The sequence below is a fragment of the Oppia nitens genome, unplaced genomic scaffold (assembly GCF_028296485.1).
Source record: "Oppia nitens isolate AA-2021 unplaced genomic scaffold, nextdenovo-longstitch-racon4-pilon3 scaffold8_pilon_pilon_pilon, whole genome shotgun sequence".
In the NCBI taxonomy this organism is placed as follows: Eukaryota; Metazoa; Arthropoda; class Arachnida; order Sarcoptiformes; family Oppiidae; genus Oppia; species Oppia nitens.
Window position 1 is genome coordinate 1,391,875 of NW_026533252.1, and position 17,869 is coordinate 1,409,743.

The 17,869-nt window shown below is 26.3% G+C and overlaps 6 protein-coding genes across 11 annotated transcripts; 3 read left to right on the forward strand and 3 right to left on the reverse strand.

Annotated features, from left to right (window-relative positions):
• Positions 1-25: 25 nt before the first annotated feature.
• LOC128964247 (anoctamin-10-like) lies at positions 26-2,784 on the forward strand. Of its 4 annotated transcripts, none has more exons than XM_054310817.1 (10): positions 26-86; positions 167-706; positions 771-884; positions 971-1,528; positions 1,606-1,661; positions 1,736-1,810; positions 1,874-2,047; positions 2,112-2,306; positions 2,368-2,496; positions 2,597-2,784. In XM_054310817.1, exons 2-10 carry the CDS (start codon positions 214-216, stop codon positions 2,738-2,740), a joined length of 1,938 nt encoding a protein of 645 aa, XP_054166792.1. In that variant the 5' UTR covers positions 26-86; positions 167-213; the 3' UTR covers positions 2,741-2,784. The 4 variants fall into 4 exon arrangements, with proteins under 4 accessions (XP_054166792.1, XP_054166793.1, XP_054166791.1 ...); XM_054310818.1 differs by having other exon boundaries at positions 28-86; positions 159-706; XM_054310816.1 differs by having other exon boundaries at positions 30-86; positions 155-706.
• Positions 2,785-2,904: 120 nt separating this feature from the next.
• Positions 2,905-3,743, reverse strand: LOC128964250 (mitochondrial import inner membrane translocase subunit Tim22-like). Its single transcript, XM_054310822.1, has 3 exons — positions 3,207-3,743; positions 3,074-3,146; positions 2,905-3,002 (listed from the first exon to the last, which is right to left on the reverse strand). The coding sequence occupies exons 1-3, from the start codon at positions 3,609-3,611 to the stop codon at positions 2,926-2,928; spliced, it is 555 nt and encodes a 184-aa protein (XP_054166797.1). The 5' UTR covers positions 3,612-3,743; the 3' UTR covers positions 2,905-2,925.
• A 309-nt stretch (positions 3,744-4,052) lies between these two features.
• LOC128963891 (TRPL translocation defect protein 14-like) lies at positions 4,053-5,677 on the forward strand. Its single transcript, XM_054310430.1, has 3 exons — positions 4,053-5,064; positions 5,129-5,220; positions 5,292-5,677. Exons 1-3 carry the CDS (start codon positions 4,257-4,259, stop codon positions 5,592-5,594), a joined length of 1,203 nt encoding a protein of 400 aa, XP_054166405.1. The 5' UTR covers positions 4,053-4,256; the 3' UTR covers positions 5,595-5,677.
• Positions 5,678-7,957: 2,280 nt separating this feature from the next.
• On the reverse strand, positions 7,958-12,355 carry LOC128963879 (phospholipase A2-like). 3 transcript variants are annotated; one of them, XM_054310411.1, is made up of 6 exons: positions 11,855-12,355; positions 11,369-11,766; positions 8,892-8,996; positions 8,764-8,810; positions 8,222-8,368; positions 7,958-8,133 (listed from the first exon to the last, which is right to left on the reverse strand). In XM_054310411.1, the coding sequence occupies exons 1-6, from the start codon at positions 11,982-11,984 to the stop codon at positions 8,016-8,018; spliced, it is 945 nt and encodes a 314-aa protein (XP_054166386.1). In that variant the 5' UTR covers positions 11,985-12,355; the 3' UTR covers positions 7,958-8,015. The 3 variants fall into 3 exon arrangements, with proteins under 3 accessions (XP_054166386.1, XP_054166387.1, XP_054166389.1); XM_054310412.1 differs by having other exon boundaries at positions 7,958-8,106; positions 11,855-12,354; XM_054310414.1 differs by having other exon boundaries at positions 7,979-8,102.
• Positions 12,356-14,265: 1,910 nt separating this feature from the next.
• Positions 14,266-14,985, forward strand: LOC128964107 (muscle-specific protein 20-like; the record flags this gene model as incomplete). Its single annotated transcript, XM_054310665.1, has 4 exons — positions 14,266-14,304; positions 14,367-14,482; positions 14,567-14,774; positions 14,845-14,985. Coding segments are annotated over exons 1-4 (504 nt in total), but the record flags the coding sequence as incomplete, so codon positions are not given.
• Positions 14,986-15,895: 910 nt separating this feature from the next.
• Positions 15,896-17,112, reverse strand: LOC128963906 (uncharacterized). Its single transcript, XM_054310449.1, has one exon. The coding sequence runs from the start codon at positions 16,938-16,940 to the stop codon at positions 15,987-15,989; it is 954 nt and encodes a 317-aa protein (XP_054166424.1). The 5' UTR covers positions 16,941-17,112; the 3' UTR covers positions 15,896-15,986.
• Positions 17,113-17,869: the final 757 nt, after the last annotated feature.

Sequence of the window (17,869 nt, forward strand, 5' to 3'; positions counted from 1 at the left end):
GTGGACAAATTAGTGACAAAACTTGAAGTTTATATGAAAGTTATGTCACATATTTGGCCACAATTTGTTTGATCACCGATCGGACCGTAAGTATCTATTGACTGATATTTTATTAGCCGATAATAATTGTTAGACCTAGCCGATAATAATATAGGTAGTGTTTTAGTTGACCAACATTTATATGAACATCACTTTTAAAAAATAACTGAAACAATGCAAAGAAGACAATCGCAAGCTGTTGCCGAAAGACAGTCTATTTTGGACGAAATATTCAACGATTACGGATCAATAGATGCCATCGACACCGATGACCACAACCTATATGTCATTACAATCAACGGCGCCGCACAAAATATGACAATCAATTGGTTGCTTCAGTTATTGCAAAAGTTGTCGGCCGACAGTGGCGGACACTTTCGGCTGAAGAAGATTGAAGACAATGATTCAGACATAACATTACATGTTAGCTCTGATAACGCGACTTTGAATGTGTCCGCCGATGCTATAGATTTGATGAGATTTAATGCGGAAGACCAGACATGTCGAGTGTTTCGTCGAACTGATCTCTTTGATGAATCGGATTCCTGTCTAACAGTATCAGAGAAACAACGAGTTTTGCTCTATAATATTGAAAGTCTTCATGCAGTCGAAAGGGGTGTCCTTTTTGGTCATCCAAATGTCAAGCTATATCCGGGACAATCTATAAGTAAGATTCTTTCCTTTATAACGGTATGAACCGGTTTATGAATCAGTTATTTGTGACATTACAGTGCAAGTGTGTCAACGGGAAAATATAGTGACCCAATACTTCCCACTTCACGAAAGTGAAGCTCTCGATAAACTCAAGAGTCGCTGGTGTTTCTCATTTAACAAACAACCCATACGTAAGATTTTTATTTTACCGGTATATAAATTTACACTTAATTTTTATATCATCTGAAAATGTTTTGATTATTTTGTTGATATTTAGATGACATCCGTAATTATTTCGGTGAAAAGATTGCATTTTATTTTGCATTTCTCGAGTTTTACACCAATAGTCTGTTGATTCCGTCAATTGTCGGTCTCTATCAATATCTGTTTCTCAACGATATGAATATCTTTTGTGCCATTTTTTATATGATATGGTTTCCTATATTTTTGAAGCAATGGAAACGATTTTCAAATAATTTAGCCTATCGTTGGGGAACTATCGGTGATATTCAGTTAGAAGGTCCACGGCCTACATTTCGGGGCAAATCTATGGCTGTCGATGCGGTCACTAAACAATTAACACCTATTTATCCAATATATAAGACGTGGTTAAGAGAATACGGTGTTTCACTACCTATAGTATTGATGAGTCTATGGATTTCATTTTATGTTATGTGTATTTACTTTCAATTAGAGACCGATTTAAATAATTTTTATTCAAATCCGGTTGGTTTCGAAAAAATTATTGTTTTTATGCCCGGAGTTATCTATGCATTGGTTGTTATGGTTATGAATAATATTTACCGTCAAATTGCTACCAAACTCAATGAATGGGGTATTTATTATATTTATTTAATAAGATTTTATTACTTTCAACTAACAGTAAATCAAATGTTTTATATTAATTTACAGAAAATCACAGAACACAGACATCACATGAAAATCATTGGATAATTAAATTAGTTTTGGTATAAATTTAAATCAAATTTATATAAAAATTTGTTTATTTCAGAACCAAAATATTTTATTTATTGTAAAACAGTTTGAATTTGTCAATAACTTTATGAGTTTATTCTATATTGGATTTTATTTAAAAGATATTCAAATGTTAAAATGGGTTTGTAATTACCGTATATTTATTTTTAATGAATCATATTATTAAGTTTAGTAAAAATTATAGCAATTGGGAACAATGCTTTTGGTTAATCAATTGGTTGATAATATCCAAGAAGTACTGATTCCTCTCATAACAACATATAGACTCAACAAAGACTTTCAATTAAGTCTGAAAAAGTCTGATGTTTTACCAAGAATTGCACGAATTAATTATGAGAAAAGATTACCCGCCTATGAGGTCTATAAGCTCATCATTTTTTTCAAAATCTATGACTAATTTAATTTAATTTATATAAATATAGGGCACATATTATGATTTTCTTGAGCTATATATACAATTTGGTTATGTATTTATGTTTCTAACGATTTTTCCATTGGCGCCGATCATTGCTTTTTGTAATAATTTTATTGAAATCCGATCCGATTCTATAAAGTTATGTTTCGGCTTTAAAAGGCCTCACCAGAGGACAGCTAATGGTATCAGTGGCTCGTGGATGGTATGGCATTAGATTTGTACAATTTTTGAGTATTACTTAGTTATTATAACCATTATTATAGAAAGCATTTGAAGTGATGGCCATAATATCTGTGATTACAAACTGTGCTCTCCTGACACTATCGCCAACTGTCCATACGATTAGTGATAAGTTTAATATAACTGACTTTCAGCTAACTGTTGCCTTTGAAGTATTTATTTAGATATATTTATACAGTATATACTTATATCGTATAAAAAAATGTTACAAAAATTATACTAATGTTTTGTTTCAAACATTTAATTTGATAGCATCTACTACTCGGTCTGTTTCTAGTAATCTCATATATAGTCCCTGATATACCAAAAGCAGTTAATGTGTCTCTAATGCAACAAAAGTATGAAAATAGAAAATTAAAAATAGAGTCGACTCTCAATTCACGATTGAAACGTTAGATAATATTACCGGTAATAACAACTTTATTAAATGTCTTATCAATAATGGTTTTGATATATCTATTGATAAGTAAATATATAGAATCTATATTATAGATCTGATTGTTATATTTGTTTAATAGTTTATCAAATTATAAAATAATAAATTTTAAATCAATATTTACATAATTTTAATCATAAAAATATTAACGTAAATAGTAGTCAATAATAGTGGAAAATGCGGCAAAACCGGCGGCGCCTAATACCCCACCTTTGACTCCGGCTATGGATCAGTTAAGATAACATATAAGCCATAAGTCAACAATCATTAACAAACCAATGAACAATCCAAACCTCTTAATCCAATGAGTCCTCCGGTGACACCTCCAGCCATCGTACCATTCTTCCAGTCACTCTTTCCCCGATGCTGTCCATTATGTAGATATAATAAGTAATATAATCATCAGTTAAATGACATGCAATATACCGATTCAATGGTGCATTCGATGGCTGCAAACATAGCGCCCAAAATGGCAAAGTTCTTGGCGTAAGACATGGTCTTGACTTTCATTTCTTTTAGTACTTGTCTTACGGTTTGGGTTTGTGTTTCTGTTTGCAGTGCTTCGGGACCAACACTGGCCGAAAACAGACCGATTGCTGCACCCAATCCAAAGCCCATAACACAACTCAGACCAGTCTTGAAAGTACAGCTCTCGACGGCCCTCTCTATCATTAGCTCATCCCTCGTCTTGAATGTCTGTCCACCCAATGTCACCGGTATTAACATATTATTACTTCTTATACGGTTTGGACCAATCAGTGCATCCCTTAACTCACTAAACATTATAGTCTTGTGGTCGTCGTTGGTCTCGTTGTCATTCATTGTGTCCATCAATTGATCCAATGGTTAAAAACAAACAAAAGACATGTTATTTGTGTTTAAAAGTCAAACATGTGTTGCAGTGAAGTCTAACCCAACAGATGGAGTGTGTGTTGTGTTTAATGCTATTCATATGAATCAAACCTGTGTTCTAATTAGTCAATCATATGATGAACTGCTATATAGTATATACAGTACAGTAGTATAGACTGTATTACTTGTATTCTATATAAACGTATTGCACATCAAATGGAATGTCATATGAATTTGTGTCACATATTCTGGTCGTCAGTATTGAGACAAACATAAGACGAGAGAGAAAGAGAGTGACAGTGAAAGCAATGCTAAGTATTGTTGTGTTGAATGTATTCAATGTATTCAATGTTTAGACTATTTTGTGTATAATTCATGTAATAATAATAATATTAATAATAAAACATTAATTCTGTTATTATAAACATATTATCATTCATTTGATTATAAAGTCTGTGATCTGATGGCATTCACCACATCTTTGCCAACAACTGATAGACATCTATACGATCCATATCTTCATCGATAACTACTTCCATAAATATAATATAAATATATATTAATCAATAGTTTGTTTGTTTGTCCAACTAATCAATTGTGAGTTTGTTTTTCATCACATATTCAATGATGAGCGCCGACAACGATCGCGGAAAGGAACGGGTAGTCTATCGGTTGGCGTTGACGGGCGGGCCGTGTAGTGGTAAGACAACAGGACAGGCAAGATTGTGTACATTCTTCGAGAATATTGGTTGGAAAGTATACCGCGTGCCCGAAACGGCTACCACTTTGTTTAGCGGTGGCGTCAGATTTCCTGATTTGTCCAAAGAAGCGGCCGATAAGTTTCAGGAAAATCTGATTAAAGTAATGATTGCAACGGAAACGACATTTTTTGATTTGGCCCAATCGGATAAACGCAATGTTCTGGTAGTCTGTGACCGCGGAATCATGGATGCGGCCGCATATATGGCTAAGGATGTGTTTGATAGCGTACTTAAAAGCAATGGTTGGAATGCCGTGGAGTTACGCGACAATCGCTACAACCAAGTGATCCATTTGATGACTTCCGCCAACGGAGCCGAAGCTTATTATAATATTGAGGATAACCCGTGCCGTACTGAGGGTATCGAACAGGCCCGACAACTGGATAAGGCTACTATAGAGGCGTGGGTCGGACATCCCTATATCGATGTAATTGACAACTCGACCGATTTCGACACTAAACTCACCCGAATGATTGCTAATGTCTGCAAACGCATAGGCATTGATGCCGGTGACCGATTGGCCCCAACGAGTCGTAAATTTAAATTTCTGGTCGCATCGATGCCACCGGATTCGATGTTTCCGTCGTTTCAGGACTTTGAAGTGGTTCACGATTACCTCACTTCTCCCAATCCAAAAATCCAGTCCCGACTTCGTAAACGCGGACAAAATGGTTAGTATTTAGTAATTTATAGTCAAAAGTATTAATTAATCGGCTATTTTGGATAAATCTTTAGGAAATTGGAGCTATCAATACACTGTCCGTAGAGGTGATGCGGGAGATCAGATGGTTGAACTGAGGAGACAAATATCTCATCGCGATTATGTGGTATGTCTTAAATTGTTTTGTATAAATGAAATAATTCGCTTAATTTTAAAATTAATGGTTTAATTATATAGAATATATTAGCGCAAAGAGATGACAGTCATCTGACTGTTTATAAGACTCGGCGGTGTTTTGTATGGGAGGACACATACTTTCAACTCGATATTTACAGAAATCCATGCAATGAACGCTGTGAAGGACTCATACTTTTGGAGACGTATCAGACGCTCAAGAATAACGACACGACGGCTAAAGTTCCGCCGTTTTTAAAGATTATCAAAGAAGTGACGAAAGACTCTTCATATTCTATGTACAACTTGTCGTCGAAAAGTGAGTGGAAAAAGAGCTCTAAGATTATTAATGGTTTGAATTCATAGATAGGTTTAATTAAAGTGAATTTTTAGGTAAACTATATATAAGTTTTTTTTTGGTGATATTGATATAAATGTGAATCAAATTATGAGCTAATTTTAAAAAATTAAATGTTTATCAAAAGTTATTGTATATTCACTTGTTTTAAAGTGAACTCTACTATTTGCATAATACATACAGTATTTACAGTAAATTATAGTATAATTGTTCCGCAAAAAAGTATTATTATTAAATATCATATATCAATAATTTTTTAATAATTTACCATTAACTAAGTTTATTATATTGACATTTGTTAGTATTAGTAATTTTTTAAAGTATTATTTAATGTATTGCAAATTTTTAGTATTTAGTATTATATTTTAGTTTATAAATTTTATTTAAACTACGAGAAACTTAATACATGATATATTATATTATTATAAAATATATATTATTACAGTTAAATGTTTTTTAAATATATATTTTTTGAATGATGTTCAAATATTGAAATATGAGCCAATTAGGAAAGTTGACATTTAATTTCACTTTTTATTATTATTATATTACAATTATATTTATTATAACATAAAATTGTTAAAACAATTATAATTGAAAATTTTAATGTTGTTATAATATGATAAATGTAATTTTGTAAATGTATTACATACACACTGTATTACACAGCACAAACAATGACAAATAAATTAAATATAATCGTTTTAATTCAAATTAATAGTTTATACAAAATATAAATAAAAATGGGCACAAATAGACACTTGTTGTTAGTATAAATAATTTAAAAGTTAACTAATTCGGGTATATTTAAAATATGTATTTTTGTTTGATTCCGTAGCACTTTTTATTTATAATTATTGTAAATATTGGGTTAAAGATTATAGTTTTTTATTAAATTTAGTTTAACAGATAATAAATTTAAAATCAAATTTTGTGCTATTGTTGTTTATAAAAATTATAAAAATATTTGTTAAATCATTTCAAAAAAAATCAAAATTTATAATTATTATCAAATTTATTAACTCAATTAAAAAAATATTGATTTCATAAATAAATTTTAATTTAAGAAATTTACTTAAATTTATTGTATTCTATATTTAAAATCTATTTATTGATAAATGATATGAAATAAATAATAATTAAACCGTATAATAACACATGTAAAAATAGTAGTTAGGTAATAGTACAGTATTATCACATATTAGATTATTATATTAAATTGACAAATATATATCTTAACATATTATTTATAGTTTTCAGTACATTATATATTGCATATAAATTGGGAAATTTATTTCTTTTAATTAATTAAAAAAGCTTATTTCATTTAAAGTATATTTCAATATATGTTAACAATGATTATTAAAAAGCTATAAAACGATGTGTGAGTGATTAAGTCAAATGTTAAATAATTATTAGGATTAATGAGATAACAAAAGTTTTGAAAAATAGTACATTAAATAGCTTAAAATTGATTATATTATTATAATATAAAATTTATATTTTTTATAAACATTAATTTTTGCATAAAATTTTGATGACAAATTAGTTTGGTATAGGTTTATAAATGTCAATAAATGAATCGCTTACAATATGATGATTGATAATATCAATTTTTTATTTTCAATTTATATGCAAATTACTCTATATTATTATTTATGAAGTGTATCGGAAACAATAGAATATTTTAATCAAGAATATTATTTAAACATAATTTTTTGAAAATTTCAACATATTGTCAAATATTATAATAATTCATTGCAATACATAATTGTCATTATTATTAATTTAAAATTATAATAAATATATTAACACTACGTATATCGTAAGTATTTCTGCATATTTTTATTAATAAACATTTAATTTTTATTATCATTAAGTTAGTAGAAAATTTACAATCGTATCAAATGAATGTTTGAATAAGAAAATATGAAAAAAAATCAAAACTTTGCACTCAAATGATATGCTAAATCATTTAGGATGAATAAAATTATTATTGATGTATATAATAATCACATTTGCAATTTTGTATGTACAGTATATGTGCTTTTGTTTAAATTTTAAATTAAAAAATGATGACTTGACTGATTGGTTTGAAAAATGATTTTTCATATAATTTAATTGAATAAAAAAAGTTTTCATTTAGACAATTATATACTACCGGTATATAGTACAGTATAAACTATACAATAGATATATATATATATATATATACAATTAAAAATTTAAAACTTAATATATATTTAATATTTTTTATTCTTTAGCATGCTAAAAAACAAATTTTAATCATAAAAAAGTTAGGTATAATAATAATGGTATTAAAATAGTTTTAAAATACAACGGCTTAATTAAAATAGCATTAATTATAAAATTATATATAAAACTATATACAAAATATATATATATTTATGACTTAATGTGGAGAAGCTTTAGTATTGAAGTTCTGGTGTCACAAACTTCATGCGGCTTTCAGTCGACACTTCATACCGGAGACACTCATCCTTTCCAATGCTGTTCTTTCTATGCAAACAAAAATACATTGACTTTCTTTAGCATATGTGTGACAAAAATATTTTTATTACAAAAAGAAAATTATATATATATATAAATAATTTTCATAGCAATTGATAAAAACCTGATTTCCAAGCATACGACAGGCCTCTCCTCTTTAATGCACTGGACTTTCAACACATTGAAGTAAAAGTTGCCTAACATTGTTGCGTATGAATTACTGGATCTCTTGAGACACTTGAGAAAGTCTTCATCGCAATCACAGTGAGACCTATTATTTTTAACACATTATTATTATATTTATAATTAATTTTTGTCTAATAAAATTTGTGACTTTTTAAAATGTTATTAATAAATATATATAAATAAAAAATAAAAAATTTAAAAAGTATATATAAATATAGGTAATAAGATATTTATTATGTGGTATACTTTTTGAGCCATTAATTATTGTAATTAATATAACCCATATATTTGTTAATTATCTAAATTATTTGGAAATACCCCACAATCTATAAAAAAAACATTAATGAAGTAAATATAACACATGTAAAATTTTTCAAAAATTCCTAATTTTATAATTTAAAACTAAAATTTTAACTGAACTTGATAATTTATGTAACATTTGTTTTTTATTTCTATGATATAAAAAATATAAATACCAACTTTGTATATAAAGATAAGTTTATTAAGCCATAACCATAACGTAGTGCCTAAAAATTCAGAAAATAATATTTATCGAGGAATTTATACAGTATTATCAAAATAATTTATCAAATATAAAAATACATTACCTTTAATCTAATGGGACAGTGATCATGAGCTCTACAGCAAACATCAATGTCTCGTTTTGTACCCAAATCGTCATAATTATTGGCGGCATCACCTAAACCACACCACTTATACAACAAAAATTTAAATTTAAAAAATGTCGAATTTATGACTAAACTAAATATTCAATATTTTAAAGATTATTATCAATTATATATATATATATAACATATATTACATTGTATAAATGTACTGTACTTTAATAATTATATAAGTGATTTGAGTTTGATTTATAAGAATTTATTTTTAATTGGATGTAATCCAAAAATTAAATTTAAATTAAAATATTTTATATATTATCGACTTTAATAAATAATTTAAACAATTAGTCGAACTAATAAATTCTAAATAAACATATTTATAATCAAATTATTGCATTTCAATAATGTCTTAATCTATTATTATACAACAATTTGTATTATAATAATCCTAAATATTACTCATAAATTTTTATATTTAATTGAAAATCACTTATAATATTTAACAATCTCTACTTTAAAAAATAATTTTAAATCCCGATGTTAATCTATCACTCAAAATAAATTAAATATATACATATATATATATATATATGTATAATTTTTTTGGCAAAATATATATCAACTGTTTGTGAACATGTTTTCAAGTGTGTAAATCCTGTCAAAATTGTACTCATTTTGATTGCATTCACTTTTTTTTTATTAGTGCGAAATCTATAAATAATTTGTTTTAAAAAATCGATACTAATTTAAATCTTGTATAGAAGTTAATAGTGTAATATAAAGTTTTAATGAAAATTAAATATTTATTATAAATATTTAATTAATCATTTTTTTTAAATAAAACTTAAAGGTAATTGTCATAATTGAAAGAATGTGATTTAATTTAGTAAATAAACAGTAGTTAATTTTTATATCATAATTTAAATTTACAGTATATATATATATATATATTAAATATTACGCAAATTATTATTATGTATATACAATAAACAGGAAAGCACTTTGTAATGTAAATTCAAATCACTAAAAATCTGTCACCAAAATAGCTTAAGAATTATATTAATTGAATGTTATTTAATAATTTGATATTATTGTGTGATGGAACAGACAGCTAACAATATTATTAAAAAACTTTTAATGACAAAATGTTCAAAAAAAGTATTGAATTTAACCAAATTTTGATTTTATTACCGATTTAGATACTAAACAATTTATATTTTTGACACAAATTCTAAATATATAAAAAATTAAAAAATTATTTAAATCAAATTAAGCAAAAACCTAAATTAACTAATATTATAGTTTATATATAGGAATATCAAACTTGATTTATCTTAAGACCTAATACTCAAACCATTTTTAAAAAATTATATTTTTAATTATCCGCTAAACTAATTGTTTGGTTATGAATGGATTCATTACAAATGTATTACAATTTTTATTATTTAGGAAACAAGAGTATAGCATAATATTATACAATTGTTTGTATAATGTTTAACAATTGTTATTTGCAATCAAACTTTATTAACATTAGTTCCGCTCTACTATTCATTCATTTATAATTAAATTTTGTTTTTTAATTTTTTCTATGTTTACGCTTAATATATTTTTTAAGATACTTAATGTCTTGCATTTATTTATAAGATTATATTTAATTATACCGGTAATAATCAATAATAATAATTATAGTGATACTATAATTGGATGATTTATCATTTACACTGCATAATTAACGTTTGATTATATAATTATTTGTCTAACAGTGATAATTTGTATTTGTAGAGTCAAACTTTGAACAAATTAATAATTAATGTAAAATTCAATGTTAAAATTTTTAGTATTAACTGTTTTGTGCTTATTATATATTTTATAGTCAATATTTGTTTTTACAAAAAATTGTGTTTTAGAGTTTTAGTTATTAATTTATTTTAGTTTCAAACTATCTATTATAGATTAGTTAAAAATAACTTTTACTTAATAATTTGACAATAACATTATTTTTAGCAAATATTTACAACATAAAATTTAATATGTGTTATTGTTACTAATTTGATAATATGTAAGCAAGATTAATTATTAAAGAAAACCAAATTTATTAAATAATTATTATGTTGCATAACATCAAATGATTGGTAAATACATTAATATCTATACACTAATAATAATTCCTAACAACATAAGAATTAAGTGATAAAACAATGTGTTTGTTATCTATGAATCATAGACTATGAAACTAAATAAAGTGAACAAAACTAATAACAAATTGTTAAACAAATATTTGGTGGCAAATGAAAAAGCAATGCAAATATACTGTAAATTTATATGCGATTAGATTGAGTACTAAACTGAGTTGTCATTTACTAAAAACTTGACAGACGTGTGATTATTAGTGATGTTTAATATTATTTATTATTATTAAATCCAAACAAACTTAAGCAAACAATAATGTTTGCACTTACTTTAGTGCCGGGTATTAATCCCCGCCATAGACTAAACAATGAAATTGAGTTTTCGGTGATATTACTGTTGGCTGCGGTGAATGGTTCCAGACTGTGATTTGCAGACACTTTTTCAGACAATTCTCTGCACTTATTGATGGCCTCTTGCATTGTCCGGAAGTCACTTTTGATGACCGGCAAACCGGTACCCGCAGCGGTTATATCGGCCTTTTCGGCCTCTTTTTCGAGATCAAAGAGTTGGCACTTTTCCATCATTTTGCTCGAATGGTCGAACTCTAGTACTGCCATTGTCTTATCCATCTTCAGTATGATGTCCATTGGCATCGACTCCAAAGCATAACTGTTTACCGATAGATTATCATCGATGTCACGATGGTTGTGATCTTCCAGTTTATTCACTAATATATCATATAAACCACGCGCGCCAATAGTAGTAATCAAGTAGTGATACATTTTTAAAAAATTACAAATTTATATGCCTTTTACCTATTATCAGTGGTTTAGTTTCATAAAATACATCCATTCCCAGAGTAACACAGCATGACTTCAATGCAATTAACAATTTAAATATATTTATCAAAATAAGGTGAAAATTTTGGATAAAATAAAAATTCATATTAAAAAAACAATTTTCAAAAAATAAAAACAATATATTACACCAATTTATTACAATTAAACAAATTATATGATAAAATATGTTAACATTTATTTATAAAAAGATGTACTGATTTCTTGCCATAAAGTCTTTGAATCTGTGGATTACTGGTTCTCCAAAAAAAGTTTATGTATTAGTGATAGACAAACAAAAGCAACACTTTTTGAAAGAAAGAAATGATTTGTTTGACTGTTATTGAAGTCTGGATGTGGAAAGAGGTCAACACTTCTCTCTAATGTTTTGTGCAGACAATCAATACATACACAAAAAAAAACCAAACAAAAAGGTGTTTCCAAGAGTTCACAACAAAATCAGATTAAAACCCACCTTTTGGTCAACCTTTTTGCTTATCTTAATACTTAATACTTAATATTAATAATTAGTTTTTACTCTATTTTTCAACTATTGATTCACAAAAAGTTTTTATACCAATTAATTTGTAAGTAGTGTTAAAATTAATAGTTTATAAATATATATATATTTTCAATCATATTGCACTTCATTAACATATAATAACTTTTTATTTGATATATTAAAAAAATATAGTCAATAATAACTTTTTTTTAGCAAATTTTATTTTTTTGAACTACAAAAATTAAATTTTGTTTACATACAAGTCATATGCTATCATTAAAATTAAATTTAGGTGTATAGATTAAAAAGCTTTCAATGTTAAAAATATATTATTGTCTATTATGTGTGGCAACAACTGATTTAAAATGTATTTGTGTTGAACTAAATAACCTCCAAATAATAATACAAATATAGTTTATTTTCCAATTTGTGACAAAGCATTTATTTATTTATTTTAAATTTAATTTTATAATTTTATAAAAATAATACCAAGAGTTATCATTTATTTATTATTAGGAAGTTATAGTCTAATAGTGTTTTGACAAATTTCACTTTTAAAAATTAAAATGTAAGCAATTTTATAATTCTTTATTATATATTTATAAAAGTCATAAATTGTTAGAAAAATATATACAATACAAAACAATATGCTAATTTTATGCTAAAATGATTTTTTGTGACAATGAAACTACAAATGATCTAATAATCCAATATTCATAAAAGTATATGATATGTTATATATACTGTATATATGTTATATATATAATGTATATATTATTCAATTGTTGTATAAAATACAAATTTAGGGATTTCTTTAGCCGTGAAATGATTTATTATGACTAGGATTTTGTATATTTGTTTATAAACTTGTTTTTAGGATGTGCCCTATATTTTAAAGCAATTATATTATTTTTTTTAATATTTATATTTGATATACTCTATAGTATAGAGTCTATACAATAAGAATAGTGTATATTTTACGACAGGGTTTACCATAGGAAAGGTCTTTTGATATGTTGACCTTTAGTTTGAGATATTAGTGTAGAGAAGACCCTTTTAAGCCTATTGTGTCAAATGGTAAAAGTCATAGAGAGTAGGCCTACATAATAATTGAGGTCATTTCGTAAATATTCAATTTAATAGTAATTTTAAATTAAAAGTTTCTAAAGATCTTAAATGTTTGTAATTTAACAAAAAACACTTATTGTAATTTTGATTATCCTAAAATTGACTAATGTACCTGTACTTAAGTTTTAATTATCTAAATTAAATTTAACTAATAAAACACTAGATAAAATGTATAACATATAAGAATACTAAAAAATGTTATTTATATAATTTTAAAATTTTTATTATAGTTTTTTATAAGTATTTTATAATACTAAAAATTATTGTTATTTTAAAATATAAATATTTGAATTAAATTTACAAAATATATACGAATTTGAAGGACTTGTAAGAATAAAAATTAGATCAAAACTTAAATATAATTTCTTAATTCTAAATAATAAGATATAATATTGTAGAATATAAAAATTTATGTTAAACTAATGTTATTTATATATACTGTACTTTATATAAATCTGTAAATTATATATAGATTACATGGCTTTCAAACATATTTATCCCATTGATTACTAAAAATAGAAACAAAATCCGTTTACTCCCATTTTAAACCCATTATTAGTTTAGAGTTTTGTTCAGATATTTGTTTAATAACAATATTGTCACAAATTTGTAAATAATATTACAAATATTTTTCTATTATATATATATATATTAAATTACATTGTATTTGTTTACACAATTTGTGTGTTAAAATTTGCTATAAACTGATTTTTCTTTATTATCACTAATAATAATAACAATTTGTAATTTAAATTTACAAATGTCTGAATCGATTCCCAACTTACTATTGCCTCATAAGGTTTGGTTAATATTATAATAAGTGAAATATATTTTATTTATGAATAATTTGTTTGAAATAAGAGAGTCGTTGAAAACACTCGCGAAAGTCAAGTCTTGCTCTGGATTTGGAATATTCTTCAGGAAATTAGTGAATATGATTACGAACAGTATCTCAGAGATGGGGTAGTCTTGTGTCGGTAATTATTGATATATTTTTATATTGATTAAAGTTATTAGCATTTCTATAATTAATTGAAATATGATTTTTCAAATTTATTCAGTTTAATGAATGCCGTAAATAAGGGTTCAATACCGGAGCCAATAGTTGCCGGCGATAATAATAAACAAAAACGTTTAAACATTGAAAACTTTTTGAAATCTTGTACTACTTATGGTGTGTCCAGTGATATGCTGTTCAATGTGGATGACCTACTGTTGTTGCAAAACATCCCCAAAGTTACCAGGTGCATATTTGCATTGGGAAAATTGGTATTTAATTTATACATACTAACGTAAATTAGATTATCTATAAAAATTATTATATTTTTTAATGGGATAGGCATCTGAAAAATTTGACGGCCCTGAGCTGGGAGATGAACCATATGAACCCTTGGATCCAAAGTCATTACGAAGGGCAGGTATGCCTTTTGGTGATGACATATATGTAGCTCACGTGAACACCAAAGACATAAAGAAAATGATTTTTTCACCACAAAAATAAAAACTAAAAATTTGTTTAAAAAGTTATTTATAATTAATAAAAATGTTATGGTTAATTTTAATTATTTTTTTCTATTAATTTAATCATATATTTTCATCTACTGTATACCATAACAGCAATTTTCAATAGTTTTTATCTAAATTAATACATAAATTACTTTAATGTAATATTAGCTAATTATGATTATAATTAATACTTTTTAGTTTTTATTTTAAGCATTTAATTAATTTTTTTTATCAATTCTTATATTAAGGTAATAACTTTCAATTATTTCTATAAGATTATTCTAATACTATCATTTTAGATAAATCACTAAAACTAAATTTATTATTTAATTACTTTAATAAAAATAATCCTTTAAGTAAATATAATAAAATAACATTAAAGCTGACTTATACTGTACTGTATAATTATTATACTACAGTATAATTAAATTAAAAAGCAATAGTATAAAAGTATATTAATATAATTTAATAATTTCGATAACTTGGGAAGCGTTTAGATAAATATATAAATAAATTCAAATTTAAATGACAATCAATTAACAATACATAATATATATATATAAATAATAAAAATGATATGTTTAAAAATTATTATCATTATAATGATAATAAACATAAATTCAAATACCGTGTTTGTAACATTATTACATACTGTATAATGTAATAATATTACATAAAAACGATTTCATAAATACTGATTAATTTTAAAAAACAATAATTAATATTATAATTTCAAAATATCGATATAACTAACCATTCAATTGAATGACAAATAATTTCATAAAAAGTAAATAGTTTGGTATATATTTGTGATCCATAATAAATGGTATATTATATTTAAATATTGTTTGATTTTTTAAAATAGTAATTAAAAATAGTGTTACAATCATTATAATAATTAAAATAAATATAAATCGGTTGAACACAACATTTGTCTTTTTTTGATCATTGATTTGTATCGTTACTATACATCAGCTAATAGGCTGCCATTTGGACATAAAGACAACACGAAAAGATCAGTCCAAACACTTCGACAATAGAGAAGCCGAGTGCAACTGATCCCAAAATGAGAAGATACTCTTTAAGGATTGGCCCGAAACGATGGACACATCCGTCGTAGTAGATATTAGATGGGTGTTTACGGTGGCCGCAGTTATCCACCAATGTTTTACAGCAGGCATCGGGTACGGGCTCGGACTTGTTGCCCAAAGCCTCGTAGTCGTCATAGAACTTCCAACCGCAGCACTTGAAAGTACTGTACAATGACTCGAGTTGTGGGCCGTTTGAGGTCAACACTTGTGTGACGTTGAGATTCTCAGTCAACGAAGACATGAATTCGTCTTTTCCTTCCGAGTTCGGTGTAACCGATATGAACGACACTAAACCAATGATCAGCTGAAGTGTAAACAAGAATAACAGACTAAATATAAAAAAACACAAAATGACAGACGATTTGTCACTCTTGACTTCGACTCTTCGGTTGAATCGCTGTGCGTCCTGTTTGTTATAATATTGGTTTCTGGCTGCAGATCGGCCCGAAGTAAACGAGACATCTGATTGCAATTCAATGGCTTCTTCGGCCACAAAATCGTCATCCGGTGAATGACTACAACAGCTGATAATGGCGTTGACCAAAGCTATTGCACAGATGGCTGATCCGCACATAACCATTGACCAGTGAATCAAATTTACCAAATGTGTCGTCGGTATCAATGACTGTATACTTCTTAGGTGTACTTCACCGAAATCCATATACGGACGGCCATACGCCAGAGTCAGGACAAGTATCAATAAACCCGATGCCATAAATATGAAGTTAAATATGAAAAGAAAATAACGGATAAATCGCGCGGAAAAACCGCAACACTTGCGGATCTTTCGTTCGGGTGGTCGCACACCCGGTCCCGGCAGCTGTCCATAAGTGGCCATCGGTTAGTGCTGATAGATGTTTGGGCTCTACCTATACTTCTTCATTATTGATAACAGATCTCATGTCATGTCGACAATAATAACAATAACATAATTGGCATAACTATTGCCTATCACTGCATATGAATGACAGTCAAACCAACAAACAAACTGACAGAAGGATAGACCCATTCATTACACACAACACAGGGGTGTGAGTGTAGAGTCGATAGACTCACACACAGTACAGGTGCTCACTATTAGGCATTCAATTCATTTAATAATACAAAATCTATAAAACAATTATTGTATTAAATGTATCAATTGATGCTTAAATATGAAAACTTTATGCAAAAAATAATGACTTATAACTTATAACTTATAATAAATATTGGTTGAAAAAATTAACAAAAATTTTGAAAATGTAATTTAAGGTATAAAGGGATTTACAAATTGTAAATTACAATTAATTATACGATTCAAATATCTTATACCAGTATATATTTTTTATTGTTTAAAGACTTAATATTGAAAAATATAATATTAATTTACGAGTTTACATAATTTACAATTAATTTATTTTAATTGTAAATTATGTGAAATAAAGTTTAAAAATGTTTTCCTTGACAATGATTATTGTCTTTAGAAAAATTTACTAAACAAATCGTTGTATTACTTAATTTATCAAATATAACAAATATTATTATTTAATATGATTTAATTATACATTTATAGGTTTGAAATAAGAAAAAAATTATTTACCGATATATCAATATATGTCAATTGTGTCAATCATTACATAACATTAACCACTGATATATATAATACTATTTGATTAATATCTCAAATATCACGCATTAACAAAATCAAACCAAATAATGATTATTTCAAATTTTCAGTCATTATAGTTTTGAAATATAAAATTTTATAGTAAACATAAAGTTAAATAT

Bases quoted from the DNA above. Each gene is read 5' to 3' on its own strand.
- LOC128964247 (XM_054310817.1), top strand. From the start codon at position 214: ATGCAAAGAAGACAATCGCAAGCTGTTGCCGAAAGACAGTCTATTTTG. The intron at 1,662-1,735 runs GTATAAATTTAA...ATTGTAAAACAG, and splicing joins GGATAATTAAATTAGTTTTG to TTTGAATTTGTCAATAACTT. The intron at 2,048-2,111 runs GTCTATAAGCTC...ATATAAATATAG, and splicing joins AAAGATTACCCGCCTATGAG to GGCACATATTATGATTTTCT.
- LOC128964250 (XM_054310822.1), bottom strand. From the start codon at position 3,611: ATGGACACAATGAATGACAACGAGACCAACGACGACCACAAGACTATA. The intron at 3,147-3,206 runs GTATATTGCATG...CATAATGGACAG, and splicing joins TCGAATGCACCATTGAATCG to CATCGGGGAAAGAGTGACTG. The intron at 3,003-3,073 runs GTTTGGATTGTT...ACTGATCCATAG, and splicing joins AGGACTCATTGGATTAAGAG to CCGGAGTCAAAGGTGGGGTA.
- LOC128963891 (XM_054310430.1), top strand. From the start codon at position 4,257: ATGATGAGCGCCGACAACGATCGCGGAAAGGAACGGGTAGTCTATCGG. The intron at 5,065-5,128 runs GTTAGTATTTAG...ATAAATCTTTAG, and splicing joins TCGTAAACGCGGACAAAATG to GAAATTGGAGCTATCAATAC. The intron at 5,221-5,291 runs GTATGTCTTAAA...TTAATTATATAG, and splicing joins TATCTCATCGCGATTATGTG to AATATATTAGCGCAAAGAGA.
- LOC128963879 (XM_054310411.1), bottom strand. From the start codon at position 11,984: ATGAATTTTTATTTTATCCAAAATTTTCACCTTATTTTGATAAATATA. The intron at 11,767-11,854 runs GTAAAAGGCATA...ATGATATATTAG, and splicing joins AACTAAACCACTGATAATAG to TGAATAAACTGGAAGATCAC. The intron at 8,997-11,368 runs GTAAGTGCAAAC...TTGTTGTATAAG, and splicing joins GATTAATACCCGGCACTAAA to TGGTGTGGTTTAGGTGATGC.
- LOC128963906 (XM_054310449.1), bottom strand. From the start codon at position 16,940: ATGGCCACTTATGGACAGCTGCCGGGACCGGGTGTGCGACCACCCGAA.